Source organism: Rhyacophila brunnea, unplaced genomic scaffold (genome assembly GCF_057557595.1).
Source record: "Rhyacophila brunnea isolate RB1 unplaced genomic scaffold, BYU_Rbru_1.0 scaffold_23, whole genome shotgun sequence".
Lineage (NCBI taxonomy): Eukaryota > Metazoa > Arthropoda > Insecta > Trichoptera > Rhyacophilidae > Rhyacophila > Rhyacophila brunnea.
In genome coordinates this window covers 10214870-10239117 of record NW_028232893.1, presented here as the reverse complement: position 1 = coordinate 10239117, position 24248 = coordinate 10214870, and the positions used below count along the sequence as shown (strand labels likewise).

Genomic DNA, 24248 nt, shown 5'->3' with positions numbered 1-24248 from the left:
TGCTTTTGGGGTTGGAATAAATCCGATATTTTAAGTAGGTAACTTACCCACTTATAACTTTTTTATTTCATTTTGTGGATAGGGTTAAATTACCTAATCAAATCTGAATAAATCGACCGTAGGTAGGTAGGTACATACCTAATATAATTAATATATTTTTATAGATCCAAAAATATACCCACCTACTGCAAAACTACGATTCATTCGCAAGCACCAAAGAAAACTCTACCGAATAGTATTATACTATATATTGGTCAGTGGCGAAGGGTGGAAGTAGGCTGTTAATTTCCGACATAACTAGTGCACGCTTAACTTTTTCAGATATTACCTATACGTAAGTAGGTAGTGATACCAAATAATATTTATTATATTATCATAATGCCCAAATCCTCCAATCGACAGAGTTGGGAATATAATGATATTATTGTAATTGTAAATGAGTCAAGATGTCCTAGACCAGGATGCACAGCGAAACAAAGAAAAAGAAAGTTACCGTTATCTGTTTCTGGGCGGACGAAGGGTCGAGAGTAGGTATGGTACGGGCAGTCGGTAACCTACCCTTGAGCCTTGAACGTCGCCTCTAAATACGATTTGCTACCTTTTTCGCGCCAAAGCGTGCGTTTACAAATGTTGTTAGTTGTTAGTAATTAATTGTTACTTGTCAAGCGAAATATACTTAATGTCCCTGAATCAGTGTTTTTAATAAGTGGAAAAGTGTAAATCAACACCCTACGTAAACCCCTACCCCTCAGTAGGTACTTGTTTCCATTGAAGACTACAAATTTCAGATTTTTTTCGGAGAGTTTTAAAATTCAATTACTTTAGCCCTGCTTAAATCATTGTGGTAGGTACCTATCTGACTTAATGTATGGTATGCGGCTCTTCCGGTACAGTGCGTAATAGTGGCTAGGGGTTTAGGTAGGCTGTTAAGATTCGACATAAATACCTACCTACTGCACACTAAACTTTGTTAGTCATACTTATTTGTTTTCATTGAACTAAGAATACAATTTACAGATGGTGCTGGTTAGTTTTTAAAATTTAATTAAACCCTACCTAATCCAAGTCATAGTAGATAATAGTCAAAACATATTCGCGCGTATATTGTAGTCGCGCTTTAGTTTAATGCGCACTATTTATGTCAGACCTTAACAGCCTACCTCCACCCTTCGCCACGGGTGCGTAAGGCGCTGGTCTTTCATCCGGGAGCTCCGGGTTCAATACCCGGTGGTTTTCTCAAAGCTACTTATGTTATTTTCTCAAAGCCTGGGTGTTTGTGATTGTTTCACTTCTATTATTAAATACACTAGGTACTGTTAAACTACACTACTGTCATTGGGCCTTTAGATAGTGTTAAAAATACATGTACTTATATATATTATTATATTATTGTGTATTATATAATGACCACAGCGTAGTCTACTGTCAAAAGATCCCATGATTATTTTTGCATCGTCCTTAAACAGTGCATGACTTGCCTATCCCATGACACGTCACTGTTTCTAGATAGGTAGATAATATATGTACCTACATAGCAAAAAATCTATCATCTGCTTCTGATACCTACTGGCAACATTGGCGTGAATCTATCATTCCATTTTTAAATGAGTTAATTTAAACCAGCGGCAACCTGCGATGACTTCGCGTAATAATTTCATTCTTATGCATTGGCCATACTGCGCGAAACAAAACATCGTGGGGATAGGTGAGCCAATAAATAAAAAAGGGCAACACTGTGATGGGAACGCAAAAAGGGCGGCACAATGGGCAGACATCAACTGGCAACCCCGGGAGAAGGGCAATTTCAACGGAAAGAAGTTGATATCTAACCTCAAAATGATTAATTGTCTCTAGACAGATTCTGTGTTAACACGTCGCTAGCCGGCAGAATAGAATGAACGTATATATTTTATTATCCGAATACACATTTAATTATTTTCCATAATATATCTACCTATTGAACATTTAAATCATGAATTCAATACGTTCAAAACAGGGTACTCAGAAATAATGGGAACTGAAATACCTAACGCATAAAGAGTAGCAGGTAACCGATCTAGAGTAAAGAAGAATCCGGGATAAACTTAAACACGTGTCAAGAATACAATACGTTATACGTCGAATACTGGCAACAACTGCTCTTCAGATTCATTAATCATATAATCAGATAGAATTCAGATAGGAATTCTATTTATTATCTGTTCTGTGGTTCAAAACATGACATAAAAAATAAACATAGAAATAAATTAAAGATATACCTAGGTACCATCATAAATCGTCCGGTGTTCGAATTTAGAACTAAGCTCATCACAATATAAAAAAATATTGAATGATATGTCAAATTTGCGATGTGGCACCCTCACTCAGCGGACAACTTATACTGGTGGATCTATATAATATTTATGTACCTATTCATAGCAATATTCATACAAAAACAGAAGATTACCTACATACCTAGATAAAAAAATCATAAGCTTATCGACAAATTCGGTCATACAGTACTCATCAGCAACATCTTCTTGGCTACGTGTTAAAACTGTGAACTAACATGCTCCGCCCATTTTTAACCGCACTTCCATTATAAACTAACAAGCTCCTCCCATTTAGTAGACAACATCAACTAGAAGCGTAGCCAAGAATATGTTGCAGAAGAGTAGTGTACCCAAGGGGCACTAAACGCACCCAGGGACGCCCTAAAACCCGCTGGTTAGACGAATTCATAAAGTTCGGTCGATGGGCGTGGCAGCAAAGAACTAGGGACCGAAAAGAGTGGATGAATCTTGGGGAGACCTTTATACAGCAGTGCATCGTAGTTAAATGACATATTATTATCTTTTTAATACAATAATTATTAATGAATATTTATTTTCGGAGTTTTGCCGCCCTCTGAATCCTTCTTCGGTAACAGTGAACAGTGAACAGTAATGCCAGCGCTCCATTGGCGAGCCAAAAGTCCGACGACAATAAGTCTTCAGATTTTTCTACGTTCTGCTACTGGCCAACAGACGTTCAACGAAACGAGTATATAATTAATTTGACGAGTAAAACAGTCGACTTTGACAGCATAGATAATATACGTATATCTGACAGTTAAATCGTGATGGCGTTAAATGATACCGACGTTTTATGTTTTTTGGGTTATTGGGTGGCAGATAATGTAATAACGAAGCAAAGGGTACACAAATACTGGGTGAAACATTGGATAAGGAAACGAACGACATTATCCCACACAAATTTAATACGAGAATTGCGTTTGCAACCGAGCGATTTCCGCAATTATTTGCGAATGTCGGATGATGTATACACAGAACTGTATAATTTGGTCTCCCCATTTATTAAAAAAAAAAATACTATGATGAGGGAAGCTATTTCTCCTCATGATAGATTATGTGCAACCCTGCGATTTTTGGCTGCCGGCGGAACATTCACTGACTTGCATTATAGAACTGCGATTGGAAGACAAACTCTGGGCAAGATAATTCCCGAAACTTGCCAAGTCATCGTTGACGTTTTGAAAGGAGAATATTTCAAGGTGTGTATTATATTATACGTCATCTAATAAAGTTGGGCAAATTTACAAATATATCATTAACAAGTAGACATTGGTTGGTCTTATAAAGTGAACGTTTAGTGGATTGTTTTACCTATATAAATCATAGACGGCAACATCATAAGAATGGCAGACAAGATGCATTTGAGATAGGTATATATATAGTCACAAATAAGGCCATCGTTGACATGCTAAATATTCAATAGACCATTAGAATGCTGTACCTAGCCAGGACTCTCCATATAGGCTGTAAGCAAGCTGCTTAATTATTCCTGTTGAATGTATTGTAATACTAGTCATATTCTTCGAAAAGCAAGCATGGAATTTGATTTCTAAATGAGGCCACATAATAATATAGGTTTGCTAACATAGCTCAAATACTTACCATTTGTTGTATCGCTTAAGCTAAGGTTTATAGGCATAAAAACAAACAAAAAAACAAATATTTTTACAAGATATTTATTCATACAAAAAACATTAATTTATTATACCGGCTTTTGTACATTTTTGCTTAATATACGATAAACTGGTTGAGTATGAACAGTAGTTGCTGGCATTATTTTGTCACTTTGTCCCATAAAGGCAACTTCATGCATCAGCTTCTCGGCCAGCAATCTTTGTCCCTGTGACATCGATCGTAGTTTCATGGCCATCATTTTGCCAAAAACATCAAATTCATCTTCAGTCTTGCTTAGTTTGTCGGTGATTAATTCTAACACTTTGTTGGCGCTATCATTCGATTTTTTTCGTTTGAACGATGGGGGTTCTGGTGCTCTATTGAGATTCGACCTTGGAGTAGTCGACAACGTGGATGTTGAAGGCGAATATTCTATCTGTAAATAAAATGTTGATTATTTTTTGTTGCAGTTCCCTGATACGCACGAAGAAATGGAGACGATTGCAGAAGAATTTAATAGTAAATGGCAATTTCCAAATTGCCTGGGCGCAGTTGATGGGAAACACATTGCAATCGTGCCACCTGCAGGCGCCGGCTCCCACTTTTATAATTACAAACATTTCCACAGCATTGTTTTGATGGCGATTGCAAATGCTAATTATGAATTTATTTATGTTGATGTTGGAACAAATGGACGTATTTCTGATGGAGGCGTACTGAGAAAATCTGATTTTTTCAAACGTTTAGACGAAGGCAGATTAAAAATACCTGCACCAAAAAAATATTTTAATACTATCGGGGCTGTCACATGGCAAGAAAGTATGATAAGCAATAGATAAATTAAACCAATGTAACAATTTAGTTAAAATGTTTTACCTCAATACAATCTTCGTTGTTTAACGAGTTGGAGTAACTCTCATCAGGAGACATGTTTTCCAAATCGTCCACCATGCTGGATATTGAGCTCGATTCTGTAAAACAAAATGTAAATTGTTAAAATACAACATAATACTCAAACTTGTTTTTTATTATCTCTCCCCTAAGTACCCATTCCTTCATACGGTTAATATTGATATTGGTATAATTGGTGTAATCCAGTATATCGGGTATTTTCAAAATGTGTTTTCCGCTGTATTCCTCATAACCAAACTGTACCATTAATTTTGATTGATGATTGACGATTTATTGATTGTCTCTGAAGGAACCTAACTCGAGCGATTTTTGATTTTATGATCATTTCTTTTCTTCTTCTTTCGACCATGTCCGATCATAATATGGACCTCCACGGAGTGGAGGTTTGTATTGACAGATTTTGTTTTTACGAGAAATGGATGTCAGCCACTTGCTCAACATATTAGGTCCATACTCTGACTCATACACAAATTGAAATTCAATGTGTACTTGTCAGACCCAGGATTTGAACCTGGGACCCGACCACGACTCAATAAGCCGCGCTTCCACCGCCATGATCGTACCTATATATTATTATTTCTTACCTACCTCAGCAAAGAATAAATAATTTTATTGTGACTAGAAATGATTCATAGCTGTATGTTTTAATTGCTTAATAGTAGCTAATCTAATGCGATGTCACTTTCAGAGATACGACAATGTCATAGTCTGCACGTGTATAATAAATAGCTTTAAAGCATTCCCTCGTACCTATATATTATTATTATTTATTACCTACCTCGGCAAAGAATAAGAAATTTTATTGTGACTAGAAATGATTCATAGCTGTATGTTTTAATTGCTTAATAGTAGCTAATCTAATGCGATGTCACTTTCAGAGCTAGGTACGACAATTTCAAAATCTGCACGTGTATAATAAATAGCTTTAAAGCATTCCTACGTACCTTCCATTTGGTCGTTCAAGAACTCCAAATTTTTATAGTACCACAGTTTGGGTAGATAAACTGCGTCTGTGCCGGCTCCGCTTCGATATGATGTCCTTACTTTATTTCTCTCCTTTCTGTAACCCGACCTCAATGTCTGTATTTTCTTTTTAACATCGTCGACCCTTGCCTGCGGCTCCACCTTGATTAAAATCTCCAAAAGTTCCGCATACGCCAAGGACTTGGCATCACGATTCTTGTATAGTGGGCTGGTCGTCTTCCACAACGATGGGTTGTCTTTAAAACAACTAATAAAATCTTCCAAGAAACTTTTCGAATGCACTCGTAGATCTACCATTGTTGTTATCGATGTGAGATGTCCGAACACTTTGAATGACAGTTGATGGCGCTGTCGTCCGTCGGCATAGATATAAATAATGTGACGGTAAAGCGTGGTGAACGTACGAATTTCAGCGGCTCGGCGAGTAAAATATCAAACATGTTTGAAATCCAACGAGCCTGGTCTGCGGATTAAAAAGTCCGCAGACCTGGGGTGCTCCACGCGAAAAAAAAGTCCGAAGACTGTAAATCGTCTGACTTGCGTGCCAATGGAGCGCCGGCATAACGGTGAACAGTAGGTGCCTACCCATATACCTACCTTTATACCCCGTTTACACGAGCATGGATTTACTGTTGTCAGTAAGAAAATGTATAGATAAAGATGTATTATCCTGCAGTTGGAAATTTTGCATGCATGAATCAAACAAGTTTGGAAGCTTCTGAATTTTCATATGACAGTAAGAATTTTTTTCGATCTGCGCCTGCTCAGTAGAACGATAGTGGCGAACCTGCCGGCAAAAAAAACGAATTTTCAGGTTGACCGATTTTCACTTGCTGTCAAATAGTACTAAATAGTAGGTAACATCGCGTCTCGCTCACTCTTAAAGAATGAATTGGAGAGACAGTCAGCACTTTTACGTGTAAATTGTTATTGTCATGATAGTTTAAAATAAGCACTATTGCCGCCAGTAAATCCATACACGTGTACAGGCGCTAATATTGAAAACAAAGTTTCTCAACGTGGACGTGGTCGAGTAGGGACTGTGTGAGTGCATAGGTAAATAAGTAACTTGCGTGTTGCAATGTGTTAAGACAGGGTGAAGGGGCTCCACATTTGAGCCGTTTCTTTAAATGTGAGGAAGGTATAATTTATAAATTCATTATGCTGTTTATGATGTGCCGCAAATGACGAAGTTAATTTCATCAGTTTTATGGGTGTATCCTTAAAAAAATATACCCTTGTATCAGCTGGGCGCAATGGCGTAACCAAAATCGATCATAGGAGGGCGAAAATCTTACGAAATTTCTAAAGTGCATGCGCCGTTTATAAATTAATTAATATTGCTTGAATCAGTTCAAAAAACAAAATAGAATAAAATTCTGATATATTTTATACAATATCTATCTTCTAACCAAATATATTTTTTTCCTTTACATTTTTAACCTCTATTTTAACAATAAATTTTAACTTCATCTGAAAATCATTTTTTTTGTTTAGTGGCACGACTTTTAAATTTAATGTGCAACATGTTTAATCGGTATAATCTATACAAGTATACAACAATCCGTAACAAGACAATGTAGGTAGGTACCTACCAACCTACTAGTGGCGAAGGGTGGAGGTAGGCTGTTAAGATCCGCCATGAATAGTGCACACTAAACGTTGTCAGTCATACGTATTTGTTTTCATTGAAATAAGACCACAATTTACAGATGACGTTGGCTAGTATTTAAAATTCAATTAAACACTGCGAAAACCAAGCCATAATAGATAATAGTCAAAAATACTCGTCTATCTATAAAATATCTAAAATTATGCAATTAAATCATAAGTACATAACTTTGAATAATAATTTTTATTTATTATAGTTTGGTTTAAGCAGGAATTATTGGATTTAAAAAAATGAACCAACAATATATGTAATATGTATTCTCAATTCAACGAAAACAAATATGTAGGGTAAGGTTGCTATGATTGGACCACTTAACTTTGTGATGGTGTAACTCATCAAATATTATTGATAAAATAAAACAAATTGTTCATTTTAATGTATTATTTACTTTATTATGTATATACTTAACACCAGTCCAATAAAATTAACCATTTTTGAGATTTAACAGGAAAACCAATTTTTTGTTAGTTGCCGTCTTTGGACCACATGCTCCTTGATTGGACCACTAAGTTTCCATCATTGGACTTTGAAAAAATAATAATAATTTACATACGTGGTAATAATATTTTATAAAAATTAAACAAAAGTATTCTCCGATTCTTCATGGGCTATCACAAATTCATAGTCAGCAAATACATCTTTATGCAGAGGATAAATGCCTGTCTTCAGAAAGCCATTTGCAGCCGTACCGACAGAAGCAGCCCTGGAATAGGCTTTTCCAAAGAGCATAGATACTTGAAATGTTGTCACACATCTCCCAGGGTTTTGACGAAGCCATTTTTCGGTTTCATCTATGTAATAACTACTCAGCGGCTTAAAAAATGACACATCAGTTTGTGGAATGTATGTGCTGGAAGTGAAAGCATTACTACACCATGTCCCTTTGCATATCTATTGCATCCAAGTTTTTGGTGTGGCTTGTGTGACCGTCCAGTATAAGCAAAACTTTTTTTCTGGAGATGGTTTTACATTCTCCACAAAATGCAACATTTTGTGGAGAATGTAAAACCATAGAAAAAATATTGCTTTATTAATATAGCCACTGTCTGGGTTGAAAGCAAATATTGAACCAGGTGGTGCTCCATCTTTCAATTCATCTTTTGCTCTCTTCCGTTTAAATATGATAAGCGGGGGAACGAATAGGCCAGAAGCATTGGCACAACATACAGCTGTGGTCGTTGTGCCACGTTCTCCACTAGTGATTGCTCCAACTTGGTGCTTACCCTTCAAAGCCAAAATTGTTCTAGGTTTTCTCTGCAAGTTGGAGAGACCCGTTTCATCAATGTTGAATACACGCCGAGTATCGTTAATGTCATGCATATCCATAGATGTCTGAAGTTTATCAAAACAATCTTTAATTGTAGCTTGATTAAATCCGGTAGCTCTGTTGAATGAAGTAGCTCTCGGTTGTCGTAGGCTCAAGTTTGGACGCCGCTTCATAAACCCGTAATACCATATCTTTCCTGCAATTCGATTTTCTTTATTAAATCTATTATTTATATTATTTTGCTCAGCAAATTGAAATGCCAATCGCCTGACATCTACTGGAATGATACCATACAAACAATCTTCAAGCTCGAGAATGTGTTCGCAAAGCTCTGTCTCTAATAATTCTAATGGTATATCACCTTCGGAACCAACTATCTGAATTTCTTCTTTAGTTTTTGATTGCTTCCATCTAGTCTTCGTTTCAGTGTCGCTTTCGGAACTCCAAACATTCCACTTGCTTGGTTCAAACCTACTTCTTTTTTCTTTAATGCCTGTAATGCCAATGATATGCTGGGCTCATTCCAGGTATAGTATTACCACTCTTCGCCATTATGGAATGCAAAAAGAATATAATATGAAAAATGTTATAAAATCGTTTCCATGATTGGACCGGTCCAATGGTAGAGTTTATCCATGGTTCAATGATAGCAACTACGGGTGCTGTCACAAAAACAAGTTTCACAAAAAAACCAAAGTATTACGTAACAACTATTATCATAGTTGCAAATAGAAATAAATTACCTAACATAATTGATGTAAGTACAACCAAATATAGTTAATAGAATCATACTTACATTCGTTTTAGTTTTACTTGATTGTTATATTTTATGCACGATGAATACACCAACGAACGTGACTCATTTACCACATCCAAGACGAGACTGAAACAAGAGAGGCGCGGAAGAGGCATTGAAAGCTTGCTTTGTGAGGTCACTGATGGTTTCTAACGTCTTTTATTTCTGATATACCTACGTGGTCCAATGAAAGCACTGGTACAATGATCGCAACCTTCCCCTAAGTATGAATGAAAAAGTGTGCAAAATTTTGTCGTGTGACCCAAAGTAGGTATACCAAAACTATTATGGTTTGGTTTAAGCAGGGTTTAATTGATTCTTAACAACAAACCAACACCATCTGTAAACTACTCTAGTCTTCTATCAGTTCAATAAAAACAAATAAGTAAAAAAAGTTTAATGTTCACTATTTATGACGGATCTTAACAGCCTACCTCCACCCTTCGCTACTGGCACCTACTTATTTCTATATAGGTAGATATATACCTAATAGTGGTGATGTTAATTAGTGATGTCCCTAGACAAAATGCTGCCCCTAGGCAGTGCCAAAATGCCGCCTTAATTTTTTTTTAAATAAAATTAAAAATTAAAAGTTATCATGGAGTTCAGTATTCCAAAAATACGTGTAAAATTCGGTATATTTGAATCTGTTGGCAACAATGAATGACGCAAGCTTTATTATCAAAATTACGATAAAAATGTACGTAAATCTATTAACTAGGACAAAGAACTTCTCGTCCTCGACATTTTTTTTTGTTTTCACGTAAGCAGAAAAATACATTTAGGTACCTACCTATACCTATACCTACTTCAATTTAATTACATGATATGAAACACAAAAAATAGTCTCTTTATGATGTACCTATATCTCCCTCCTTGGCTTTTAGGTACGCCACTGCTGCCGACCTAATGAATTCGAAGAATATAATATTTTACCTTTTATGGGATGTTTTAATGTTTTACAACCTTTTTATAAACACAACAAATATATTGGTAGGTAACCACCTAATTTATTTATTGCCGACTTGAAAAAAATCACTACCGTTTATTTTAAACGTGGTTCATTTTAGGAACATGGTTTGTAAAATTATTGGTATGGTTTTATGAATAAATAATTAATTATCCACAAGAAAATTTGCTTGGAGTAGGTACAAATAAAATAAGACCACATAAATCTATTTTTAAATAGATATTTTAAAAACATCCTGACGTCTTCCTGGGCCTTGACTGATACCGGTTTTAGGAAACTGCCGAGCTGATGGAAAGTATTGGATACAGGGGTCGCTCACTTCGAGAACTTGGCAGACAAGTCACTCACAAGGACTTCAAGACGGTCCCATGAAAATCTCATATTGACATCATCCTTCTATAGGTACAGCTAATTAAAATCTCTTTTACTTTTAATAATATCATTTTACAAAATATTGAAAGGCTTTATTTTATATTATACTTATAATCAGTCAGCCATATACCTACCTTAAAGCCTTAAACCGTCACTGATGCCTAGAATCTCGCAATACCCAAGAATGGTTAGTTTACCGCTGGGTGCTGGGGCCTACAATGTCTTAAACTGACACTGGTAGATGGGCACTGACTGTTTTTGAGCCCTCCTAAATTCGTGTGACTGGTTTGAACTGTTATGAGGCCCCCTTTTAAATCTTCTGACAGATCGATTGCGTCATCTACGTCAAACGAAACCGTCGCTCCATTAAAAAGTATAAAATACTAATAAATAAATAAATAAAGAAATTGTATTGCTTCTGCCCGAAAGCCGTAAAACGATAAAATTAGACGAATATTAAAACTATTTATAAAAATATGTATTGCAGTGGTTCCCAAAGTTGACTGGGCTCCGACCCATCTAACAAAAATTTCCAATCTTGGGACCCACCTCTTAACTGTCTTAGAGAAAAGAGGGCATAAATATTGGTAATGCTCAGATTCCCTAGTGGCGAGTCGTGGAACTACTTAATGCTGTCTTATTTGTTCTAATTGAAATAAAAAAAAATATTTTTTATAAGTGTTACCAATATGAATGAAAAACTGTTGAAATAAGAAACACAACTTAAATAAAAAAAAATATTACTTAAATACCTACACCTGCAAGGTTTTTTTACAAAGTTATTTCAATGGGAAGGATGTATTTGTTTCTTATTTTTCTTCATTACAGTTTTAGCATCAACTTCAACTTTAGTTACTTTTAATCGCAGTGAGTTTGATATATCCAATTTATTTCGGTATTTAGTTTTAATGTTAACCATAGCCGAAAATCCGACCACACATAGATATGAGGTAGTAAAGAGGAGGAGGACTTTCATAGCTTTATCGAACAGGCAAGGATAATTATCAGCAACTGAGAGCCAGAATTTCGTTAACTGTTTACGATTGAAACTATTTTTCAGTGACGTATCTTCTGATAAATCAATGAGTTCTTCACTTGCTTTTGTTGACATACTAGTTGGCGATATTCCGGCAATTCAAATTATTATTATTTTATCACAATATTTTCCGTAACTTAAGTTTATTTCAATTTTTAGGAATTATAAATAGTTGAATGAAATATCAAATTTATCACTTCCTATTTTTTTAAATTCATGTATACAGTGGCGAGGGCCCACTCAATATTCGCTCGCGACCCACTGGTGGGTCGCGACCCATAGTTTGGGAAACCATGATGTATTGCATATATTTTTAACGACACCTCTACAAAAAATATAACACTCTTTAAATACTGACAGAGACTTCTAAGAAATATTATTGAAAGCTATAAATATTTTTTTAGTGTTGCTATTAGAAAATAGATGGCGTTCTTTATTTCAATGATTCCAATAATTGGCATAAAATACTATAATAAAATTATTTTAAAATCTCTATAATTTGTATGAAATATTTTAAATAATTATTTGACACGTTCAAATATTGTAATCATTATTGTTTGAGTATCCCCTTTCTTTATAATATAGATGTATTAGATTCGAGTATAATAGCAACACAGCCTAGCTGTCATTGTAAAATGTCAAACACGTACTAACCTTAAAATAAAAATATATTCCTTGTCCTTCTCAAGTGTATTGGCCAATCTTTTGAAGAATAGTAATAACAGAAAGAATTAGCTGTAATTCTATTTAAAACTATGGAAAAACAGTAAGTAGATGTTTTATACGAATTGTTTTTAATGTAGAATTTGTTGTAATAATAATATGCCTTTAATTAATATGTTTGTTTATTATTTTAGGTATGGTTTGATTGTTCCGGATAAATCCGGTAACAAGAAAAAAGCACCAACCTTTACTAGTACCAAAAATGTTTTTGGAGACGACAATGATTCTGACGAAGAGGTTGGCGTCCCCAAAGCCCCCTTAAGGGCAGGAGAGAAAATGAAAAGACAGGTAAATATTTCAGTGTATGGCGTGAATATGTTGATAAGTCTAATAACATAAATTCTCATGGCAGCTATTTGTATGCTTGACTTTCTGTGGTGTGTTGATATTTTCGGAAAAATATTGAGCGATACGGTTCGTAACATGTTCCATTTCGAGCGCTGCCTATAACATATCATACTAAATCACAATGCAGAAGTGACAATGAATATATGGCGATATTACATATTACAAATTGAATTAATAGGCATTTCCATGTAGGTATCAAGTTATAGCTAACCTTGTAGATCAATGACCGTGACAATAATCTTTGTATATCTGTTCTCAGTTAGTTAATAGCCTAATTATTACATAATTATAAGTTGATGAAATAATAATCAGTACGTCATGATTGATAAAAAGAGAATTATTCGATTGTAAGTTTTCGACCGAAGCACATCGCTCCGTGCTGTGATTCACATTATTGTAACAATTGTACAAATGTACTTACGCAATTTAAATAAACTCACACCCTTCATAATCACGACAACGACTTCTCATCTCTCCTCGTCACAACACCATTGGCCCTCACATCGACGACCCCTACAAATATATAAATCGTGACGCTTACACAATCACTGCTGACATTTTTATTACTTTTTAATTACCACATTTAAATGACACGTTAATTATATCTAATGGCCAACTGCTCCAAACGCGCCAGTCGCGGTGTTAGCACTAAATGAGTTAATGGTCAAAGACGAAGGCTCCTAATTTAAGAAGTATTGTTCGGCCAAACATCAAAGCGTTTTTGTGTATCAAATGTTTCTGAGAGAATGCCATCTGCAAGTATAAATTATAATACCAGATGTTTGAAGATACTCTCCGACAACAAGATCTCGTCGATAATAGGAAGTCGCATATAGAAGACTTCTCAGTGAGGTACCTGTCATGGCGGCAACGTGTATTTAAATAATGTATCGGCTCTTTTTTAGATGCGACTCCTTTTCTTCTTCGCAATAAACCAAAAATTCACTAATAATAATTCTAACATTACTCCTGATCGATCGTTTTAGATATATTTTTGTTATAAAAAACATCAAATTACGTAAATTGATAGATCCGTACAATACAGAAGCGTAAAATAAAATGATAAATTTGGAGGCGTTCCTCATTTGAAAATGGAAGTCCGATTAACTGCTCAGGAGGAGCTTGTTAGTTCATAGTTTTAACATGTGGACAAGAAGTTCTTGTTCGACAATAACATGTAATATTATGTAGGTACCTACCCACCCCGCTGGATCTTTATCACATTTATCATTTTTTTCATTTTTGAGTTACAATACCCAAAAATCATACATTTGAAAACAATTAAAGTACAAATAATTAGCTATGAACATGAATTTAATGGGTTGGATTTATTTTATATTTTGTAATAGAAGCTAATGAAAATTTTAAATTTTTCTTTTCTAGGCCCGTCTAATTCAAAAAAAGGCACTAGAAGACGATCCAACTGTATATCAATATGATGAACTGTATGACGACATTGAAGTCAAGAAGAAAGAGGCCAAGAATGTTCAAAAGGAGGTCAAGAAACCGAGATACATCGAGAAACTACTGCATACTGCAACATTGAGAAAGAAAGAAAATGAACGCAGGGTTGAGAGACAAGTTAGTATTGTCTTTTATCATCATTGAAATAATCCTCTGTTCTTTTTCAATATGTATTCTTCCGAGGTAGACCTTTGCCGCTTCCAGCAGACTACTCTACTCTGCTCGTATACCACTCTTCTTCTCCAGCTGGTCACTGCCAACACTCTCTTATATTCCTGGATACCATCAAATTACGGTCTTCCTGCACTCCTCTTTCCTTTCTGCAGCTTTATTCCATGTACTCACCTCGGGTTGAACGCATCGCACTGTGCTTCTCGAGTAATTATCACTAATTCGACACAACTCGAATCCATACCGCGGGAAGATCCACCAATTGCGCAAGTAGTGGAAGTGTGCTATCAAAATCTGACATAAACAGTGCACACCAAACTTTGTCAGTCATACTTATTTGGGTAAATGTGCCGCAGAGGTGGACATGAGATTTTACAACTTTCTTTTTAGACCAAACCAAACCTAACCTAACCTAATCTAACCTACCCCAACCTAATATTACCTCATATAATCTTAGTTTGTGATAATGGTGTATCAAAATGTATGAATATTTCAAATTAACGATTATTGGATCGAAAAGTCTATGCGCCGACAAAAAAGGTATTTATTATAATTGTCTACATGGAATAAACTGTTTTCGTAAAAAAAAAATTATAAAAGCTCGTGTCCACCTCTGCAGCACAATTACCCTTATTTGTTTTCATTGAACTAACAATACAATTTGCAGAAAGTGCTGGTTAGTTTTTAAAATTCATTTAAACCCTGCCTAAACCAAACCATAATCGTTTAGGTATTTATGGGAGATCTGACAATAATAGTGCACACTTATTTCGTCGCCGTAGATGTCAAGGGAGCCAAGCCACAAATTTGGCGAAAATGAGTAAAGTATACAAAAGCATTTTAAAATCATCAAAGATGCAGTGGTCAATGGATTTAAGCCACAAAACTCTTTTGACTACATTTTTTGTACATTTCAATATTCAGTGATTTAAGAGATATAACACACATAACTTCTAAGATACTATTTTTTTTAGTTATTTGTACAAAATAATAAAAAGATAACACCACAAAGCATTTCATATTCTATGTTGAAAGTTTCACCGTTATATCTTGAAAAACAAAAAAGTTCTATAAAAAAATGTTACTTTTCTTTGTCACACAAAATCTTTGAATGCCTGTTTCTCAGCAATATGATTTTGTGGACTGGCTCCCTTGAAATCTACGGCGACGATTTGTTTTCATTGAAGAATATGTAGGTACATATAACTATATAGCATTGGTTAGTTTTTTTTAAATTCATTAGGACCTGCCTAACCAAACCATAATAGATAAAAAATATTATTCTATTCATAAAAGCTCCAAAATGACGTATGAATTAATGACATAATGGCCAGTGTTTAATTGAATTTTAATAACTTAGTTCAATTAAAACCAATACATTTCACTGACAAACTATTTATGTCGAATCTTAACGCCTACTTCCACTCTTCTCCACTGGCCTATCATAACATGAATACGTGTATTAATTAAGGCGCTAAGTACCAAAAACAAAAAAACTGACATTTTTATAGAAAAGTGTTCTACATACTAACGCCAATAACTTCAACTATGGTCTAAGTGCCTCAAGCAAGTCAAAAAAATACAGCAAAATATTTAAACCTGTCGACGTTGTAAGTCCGTTGGCCTGTTTTATTTATAATGGTGTAAATAGCACTACAGTGGTCAACCTCATTCAATATAAAATGGCTGACGATGGTGTGTTGACATTTGCGAGTTCTTAATACCTAAAATTATAGAAGCTGCCGTGATTGCTTCACACTGTAAAACCACATTTTTCAAAAGGTCTGCTTCATGAAATTTTACTGCAATGACTCGGTATTTTGTAACTACAGGCAATACTACTTTTTGGTACTTAGAGCCTTAATTAATACACGTATTCACATGTTTTAGTGCTTACGATACTATTTTTAAACAAATCCCCCATATTGTTATTTGTATTAACCTGTAATCCAAGATAAACAAACTCATCAACTGCATTAACAAAACAGGCAATATCGAAAATAGTTGAATTTAAGAGGTCAATGTGAGGACGTCGGGTCAACTATCCAGGACTTTTTTTCCAGGACGGATTATTACATACGAGTATTTATGGGCATCCTCCGCATCCACAGCATCTATGAACCGCACGCCATTACCACTGTTAAACTCATATGTGGTGTATGATTTTTTTAGGTTCAAAAGGAAAGAGAGGAAGAAGGTGACAAGTATGCTGACAAGGAGTCATTCGTGACGACTGCCTACAAAAATAAATTGGAAGAAATCAAATTAGAAGAGGAAAAAGAACGCAGAGAGAAATACTTAGAAGAAGTCGGTGACGTTACTAAGCAAGCAGATTTAGGTGAGAAAATTTTCAAAACTTTTGGACAAATGCAGTCATACTGTGGTACCCGAGGGGTCAATTGAATGATTCCATGAAGAGTGAAGGAGGTATGGAAAGCAGCGGAATGATGATGATAATGACTTTTAAAGTCATCTGTAGCAAACATCACACTTATACTCTGTGATATATTTATTTGACAATAAAAACGCCCTTTGGATTTACTATTATTTGTGACTTGACGTGATTGTTCATTCTAAATAGTAATATTTCATTGTACATATAAAATAACTTCTTTTCGGTCTGTAACGTTAATGCAAAGCATTTTTATTTCGATGCGGCTTTTTACATAAATCTCAGAACATAAGTGTTAAGTTTGCTGCAAATGGATTTGCATTGTGAAATTACTTGGAGCTAATTTTATCTTAGTAACTTAAAAGTTCTATATGCAAAGAAGGTTTTTCTATTAAAATCATCGAGTACAACTCTATGATTACAGATTGGTTAATATTTTCTAGGTGGATTTTACCGCCATCTCTACGAGCAACAGTTGCAGCCTGAAAAGAGTACAGCTCACCTCAAACATCCTAAGGAAGTAAAGAAAGAACCGGATCCAAGCCCCAAAGAAAAGGCCACTGCAGATCCTGCGAAAAAGTCCAAGAGAACTTACCGCAAACGGGAACAGTCTGGAGAAATTAAAACCTCAAAGAATCCTGACGAAGATGACCGATCGGGAAGCGATGATGAACAGGTTAATAGACAGAATATTAAAGACGCTAAAGAAAATAAAAAACAACGGACTCATTTGGAGTCTAATATTGACGCAGACTCCGATTTTTCAATTGATGACGAATCGAGCTCAAGTGGAGATGAAGATGGTTCGAAAACAGAAGAACCGAAGAGTAAAAAAGTAAAAAAAGATAAGTCAAAAGAATCTGATCCGATTGCAGCCGTCAAAGTTGAAGATTCGGATAAATTCAAAAAGCCAAATGAAATTAAAAGTGTCGATGCTAAAAGTACTCCGGATAAAAAGGCAGACGTTAAAAATGTGGAGAATAAAAAGACTGACGCTGTCGTGGTGAAGGAAGTTAAGCCGAAAGTGGATATCTGGAAGAAGAGAACTGTTGGAGACGTTTTCGATCAGGCTTTGCAGAGATATTATGAGAGGAAGTCAGCTAGAGGTTGCTAACGGTGGATCGACTAGACAAAAACTTTATCGTCGCTAAGCTGTTAAAACATCTTATGTGTCAATATTTAAATTATACAGGAGGTACAAAAAACAGATAAGCACAACAATGAAGGTAGATTAATTTATGTAAATAACATGAATGAACATAACACATTATTGTGAGATTCAATAGTAGATTCTATAAGACATAGTCGAGGGGCGCCGTGTGAAAGAAAATAATACAATAGGGTTGATGTAAATACTTTCGACAATAGCAAACGTACTAATAACCACATTTGTCCTGCCTAAATCATGAACACATTTAAATTGCATCTGCACATTCATGGTTAAATGGTTCCACTATAAATAGTCATCGGCTCGTCATAATGCCGAGGGGTGGAGGTAGGCTGTTAAGATCCGTTTTAAATAGTGCACACATAGTGTTGATTTGTATTTAAAATTCAATTAAACACTGCCTAACCAAACCATAATAGATAAAAAATATTCTTCTATCTATAAAATATCTAAAATTGTGTATGATTCAATGGCAAATTTTTAGATATTTTATAGATAGATGAATATTTTTTGACTATTATCTATTATGGCTTGGTTACGAACCAACCCCATTTGCAATTTGTAGTCTTAGTTCAATGAAAATAAATACGAATGACTGACAAAGTTTAGTGTGCACTATTTATGTCAGATCTTAACACCCTACCTCCACCCTTCTCCACTGGATCGTCATCATTGAGTGATTGCTGCATAAATTGGAGGTTGTGGTCGTAAGGTGCGATTCTAGAGCGTGAACAAATATGTGACAAACTTAAACATGTCTTAAAGAATAATATGTTACTTTCAATATGTACATCCTAGGGGCGGCAGGGTATATGAAAGTATGGTGGAGGCAGACTGGTAATCAATTTGCGGAAAAATTTCCACGTTAACATTATATTATATGGGTACGTTATAATGACCAAAGTAAATCCTCTGTGATGCCCTGGATTTTTTTTATCGTGTCGCTATTTCTCGTAAGTTGTCGGCTATTGATGGCCTGCTTCATTCAGTTGTATGAGAAAGCCGATTCCTTGCCCCTTTTTTTATTTGATACCTCCGTGTACGCATTAATGTTTGTCACTTAAACACAACGCACATTTAATATTGGAATCATTTGAGGACATTCTTTGTTTATCTTGCGTTTAATAACTTACCCATTATTAATTCATAAACAAATACTGCCGTCAAAGTCTTCATCTATAGCGACTGTTTTTGCATTTCTATCTTATTAATCTGTGTTTTGTAGTCAAGACCCTACTGCATAGTCCGCACAAGGGGGGACTGACAGAGCTCTAGCCTGGGGGCCCGGCGTGGTGGGTCAACCAGATAATTGAGATAAACACACAGCTAATCACATGCGGTGCTAATTTACTTCAAATGCTGATGTCGATTATGGTTTTAAAACATGTAGTTAAGCGATGCAGTTTTTGATGTGTATCGATACTCGACAATTCAATAATTCAAGTGGATGTATTAAAAAATACTAAAAATCGCTAGAAAATATACTAAATAGTCTTAATTTTACCTCGAATACCATTTGGAAAACGTTACTGTAGAGCGCCATACTGCCTTTAATCTTAGTGATAGGTAGGGGGGCCTACCAAAGATCCTGGCCTGGGGGCCCGCTTCAGGGTGTGGGGTCCATGCTTTACTTTAATAATCACTGTCCACATTTTAAATCAATTTAATAAAGAAAAACAAATTCAATTGTTGATTTTTTATTTTCTTATCTGTGTATACATGTTTCATAAGTTTATAAAAGTTATTCCTATACTAATCGATGACAATAACATTGGATTACATCCACGATATGATATGTCTATTTTCAAATACAGACAAGTCCACAATTCAATATCTATGGTGAAACTATGTTGCTGTATATCAAGTGGAAACGGTTGGTTTTAACGTAAATTGTTCTTTCAAATTGGAATAATATGCCTGATTTTATTGACCGATAAACCGTTTATTTTTAACAGAAGCACATTTACAGACAAAAATGGAATGGTGACACATTTTTTCCGATGAAACTTACATAACTCAGAAAGAGAATAAATAATATCGACACCTCCTACGTAAAAGACCGTAACTGCGGTTTTGGCTATTTTGACTTGATTGCCTTTTATTAAATAATTTTATAGATAATACAACACAATGATAATTGAAAAATAACATAAATATCAATCAACTAAAAAATTATGATTTCAGCATTAAAAATTAACGCGTGGTTTATTAAAATTTATTAAAATCGTACTACTGAAAAGTACCATTCTGCAGTTCCGGCCTTATACGTAGGAGGTGTCAATATGTATACCTAATCAACCAACACAAAAATTCAATTGCAATTATTTTTATTAATCTAATTAACAAATATAATATAAACCTGCATTGGGTTGCACAGGGTTGGGAACAGGGAACTCAGAAATAATGGGAACTGAAATACCTAACGGGTGTAGAGAAGCAGGCAACCGATCTCGAGCGTTGAAGAATACAGGATAAACTTATCTATACCAGGAATACTGACAACTGCTCTCGGTTTATGCAATGACGCTCATTTAATATTGGTGTATTGAAGGTTGCAACACACGCTATTGCACGTCTGTTGCGTGGGTCATTTTTGTAGGACACTCACACAAAATGTAGTGTATTGAAATATAGCCTATCGGAATTCTATTTATTAATTTGTTCTGTGGTTGGGAATTCCTGATTTATAGCATTAAATATATTAAGCAAAATAAAATTGGACATATCGGCATTTAATTAATCAGTTTTATGAGGACTTATCGGTTTTTTAAAAATAGACACTTAATAGTTATTAAGGTAACACAAAGCATTCATTAAAAATAATTGACAAACATTATTACAAACAACACAACAATGGTTAAATTCGTTACAAAATATTTTTATTTTATATTAATATATAATTAAGTTATCAAAAATATATTACGATAATATCTTTCAGTACAATTCTGTATTAAATACATACGTTATTAATATGTAAATGGTTTGGTTCACTGGTAAAAATGTTTCTACAAACTAAATTCTAATATCAAATTAGTATTCCATGGTAACACACTTTGTCTTCAAATATTCATTGAGGGCATCTTGACCTGTGAATAGAAAAAAAAAATATGTTAATACTAAAACCATTGATTTATACACCATATTATAGCAGTGGCAATAACTCTATACTAGGCTATTATTTAAAAGCCTACCTTCTTCATATTATAAATAATTTTTAATTGCCTCTTGATGTATTTAAATGATAACTTCATTATTTTAATCTTAACAGCCTACCTCCACCCCTCGCCACGGCTGTATGTTTTATAAATTGATTGTTCGCTTGTGTAACCAAACCGACACGAACATGACACAAATATTTAACGAGCACTAATCAAAAAAGTCTGCAAGTAATTTCATGCATTCGAATATATAGACATGTATTGTAATAAACACACACACAATGTCAAAACCAGTGTAATTTACTATCAGATGCTGTAGGTATTTTAGCCTAACGTGGTTAGTGATAATTTTTTTGTAAATATTATCATTAATTTTGGGCGCACTGAACTTGGGGTTAAATAGTCTCGCGGTTAATAAATTCTATAATCTAGAATATTCTAGCTCGAGTTCGAATTGCGGTTGTACGTTATTTTTTTTACTATAAAATATAATAATTTTTGTACAGTAAAATACTAAAGATGAACAAAATTCAAATTCAAGTCCTGTAAATATGGGCGTCCTACGACTTCTTTTCAGTTACCTACCACAGCATACTTACATGCCATATAAGATAAGCTTTTAACTAATTTTACATAGTTTTTGACATATATTAAGACCGTTATTAGATGGCCTATTCAATTGGCCCTATTGATATTACATACATGGTATACAGCCTCTGTTTGTATGGAGTGATTTGCAGTCGATGAAGTTTTATATCACTGAGGTGTCGGTGAGTCAAAACTGAAAGTGGGCTCTGTATGGGGTATCTCCATCAGCCACTTACAGATAAACACGTGGCGTAACTAAGAAGATGTTGAGATAAATATATTTTTGTCCACTTGGTGGATACGGTCCATTCCTACTGCCGTGACTGTATGTATGCCATTGTGTATATGTGATTAGCCACCAACGAGCACACCGGCACAACACATCGTTAGAAATAATTTTATAGTCCTCGGTGTGAGGACAAACTGAAGTAGTGTTCGAGTTTTCACGATATTCGATCAGTAAAAACAACAGATTAATTACCCAAGTCCTTGCCGAATCCGGACTGCTTAAATCCGCCGAAAGGTGCAGCCACGTCAGTCTTGTTGTAAGTGTTTATGAAGACGGTTCCCGCGTCGATCTTCTCTGCAAAGTTCATCGCCTTCGAGAGGTCCCGTGTGAATACACCACTGGCCAGACCAAATTCGGTATTGTTCGCTCTTTTTATGACTCCGTCGAAATCACTGGAAGAAATATTCTCACATTAAAAGTATGTATTGATATACACAGCAAAGGCTCAAAGGTTACTTAATTTTGATCTTGAAAAACATTTTTTTATTCATTCATCATAATAGACTCAATAAATTGTACATAATCTGGAGCACTTCAGAAGAGATACATATCACTACACCTTTTTATACTCCAGCATAGCAGATCACCACGTTTCACACCATGTGACACTTGCAGTGCGTAGATTGCTTTTGTAGCATTTCTGCAAGGTGGGATTGTGTCCAGAAATTTGTACGTATGCAGTTCGCCGTATCACACTTCACCGTGAAATGTTGTATTGGAAATATATGGTTGTATATTATTAAAGACAGTCCAACCTCTTTTGGGTCGTATAAGTACTGAGATAAAATTCATGTCTAAATAATACACGGTTCTTGTAAGTTTACAGGTAGCCGGCTGCAAACAAATTTTTAAAATAGCCAATACACTGGACAAATAGGTTAGGTTAGGTTTTCATTCTTGAATTCAAAAATTTTGCCAAAACGGCGCGGTTCCCGCCACAATATGTACGTAATAAAAACTACCGAAATACAAGGCAAAGACGGTAGAAAATAGGTAGGTATGTAATTAAATTAGAAATACAGAACAACACGTATTTTTTTTATCTCGGTCATCTCTTTCCGGTAAGAAACCTCACTGTGAACTGCGCTACGGTGAAATGTAATATGTACAATTTACATGTAATCAGGTAAGATAGGGTCGACCTTTCTGGTGGCATCAGGAACACATCAGCTGTTTCTTCTCTGTCGCTCCGTGATTACCTCATATTTTTTTCTGGTGTTCCAAAGTATGTATGTTCAATAATGAATGCTACATTCTTAAATCTTGTACACTATTAACGTCAACCCCAACAACAATGAAGTGGAGAAGGTGCGATATTAATCGATTATTTAACAGTTACAGTGACTAGTGAGAAAGAGAAATATCGAGAGAAGTAAAAGAAGAAACTGGATGAAATATTGCAAAAAGATCATAAAATAATCCGGAAAAGGTTTGTAATAACATAAAACATAATATTCATACCTCTCTTCAAATTTGGATATAATCATGATGGGACCAAACGATTCCTCCTTGGCAATATACATGTGGTCTTCGACTCCCGAAAAGATGGTAGGTTCGAAAAAGAAACCCTTCCTCTCAACTCGCTTGCCACCCATTTCCAAAACGGCACCTTCGCTGACTCCGATCGAGCAATACTGAAATGAGATATTGATAATTTTTTTTATATTTCATCGTCATGAATTTTTAATATGAAGTACCGGGTGTTTAATAAAGAGCTTGTACCATACCTATAAGAAACCTTATAAAAACATTGGAAATTATTTAGCAAACGCATGAAACATAGTTAAGTTGGTAAACTTTACAAATATTAACATCACTCAGTTGGCATTCCTATTTTTTAACACACACAATGGCTGCCATTTTTTATGTTCATTGTGATTACCAGGGAACACAGAATTAATGGGAACTGAAATACCTAACGAGTGTGGAGTAACAGGCAACCGATCTCGAGTGGCAAGAAGAATATGGGATAAACTTAAACACGTGTCAAG

The 24248-nt window shown here is 35.0% G+C and overlaps 3 protein-coding genes across 4 annotated transcripts; 1 reads left to right on the top strand and 2 right to left on the bottom strand.

The window, feature by feature from the left end:
- Positions 1–4000: 4000 nt before the first annotated feature.
- LOC147069471 (uncharacterized) lies at positions 4001–6344 on the bottom strand. The gene is made up of 3 exons (XM_085950457.1): positions 5804–6344; positions 4824–4918; positions 4001–4383 (listed from the first exon to the last, which is right to left on the bottom strand). The coding sequence occupies exons 1-3, from the start codon at positions 6138–6140 to the stop codon at positions 4036–4038; spliced, it is 780 nt and encodes a 259-aa protein (XP_085806583.1). The 5' UTR covers positions 6141–6344; the 3' UTR covers positions 4001–4035.
- Positions 6345–12569: 6225 nt separating this feature from the next.
- Positions 12570–19906, top strand: LOC147069470 (uncharacterized). 2 transcript variants are annotated; one of them, XR_015071137.1, is made up of 6 exons: positions 12570–12722; positions 12814–12967; positions 14411–14608; positions 16835–17000; positions 17498–18509; positions 18872–19906. XR_015071137.1 is itself a non-coding variant. In XM_085950143.1 (5 exons), the coding sequence occupies exons 1-5, from the start codon at positions 12712–12714 to the stop codon at positions 18166–18168; spliced, it is 1200 nt and encodes a 399-aa protein (XP_085806269.1). In that variant the 5' UTR covers positions 12570–12711; the 3' UTR covers positions 18169–19799. The 2 variants fall into 2 exon arrangements, 1 of the variants encoding a protein (XP_085806269.1); XM_085950143.1 differs by having other exon boundaries at positions 17498–19799.
- LOC147069469 (cytosolic 10-formyltetrahydrofolate dehydrogenase-like) lies at positions 19904–23909 on the bottom strand. Its single transcript, XM_085950144.1, has 3 exons — positions 23719–23909; positions 22450–22649; positions 19904–21308 (listed from the first exon to the last, which is right to left on the bottom strand). Exons 1-3 carry the CDS (start codon positions 23850–23852, stop codon positions 21253–21255), a joined length of 390 nt encoding a protein of 129 aa, XP_085806270.1. The 5' UTR covers positions 23853–23909; the 3' UTR covers positions 19904–21252.
- Between the last annotated feature and the right edge of the window lie 339 nt (positions 23910–24248).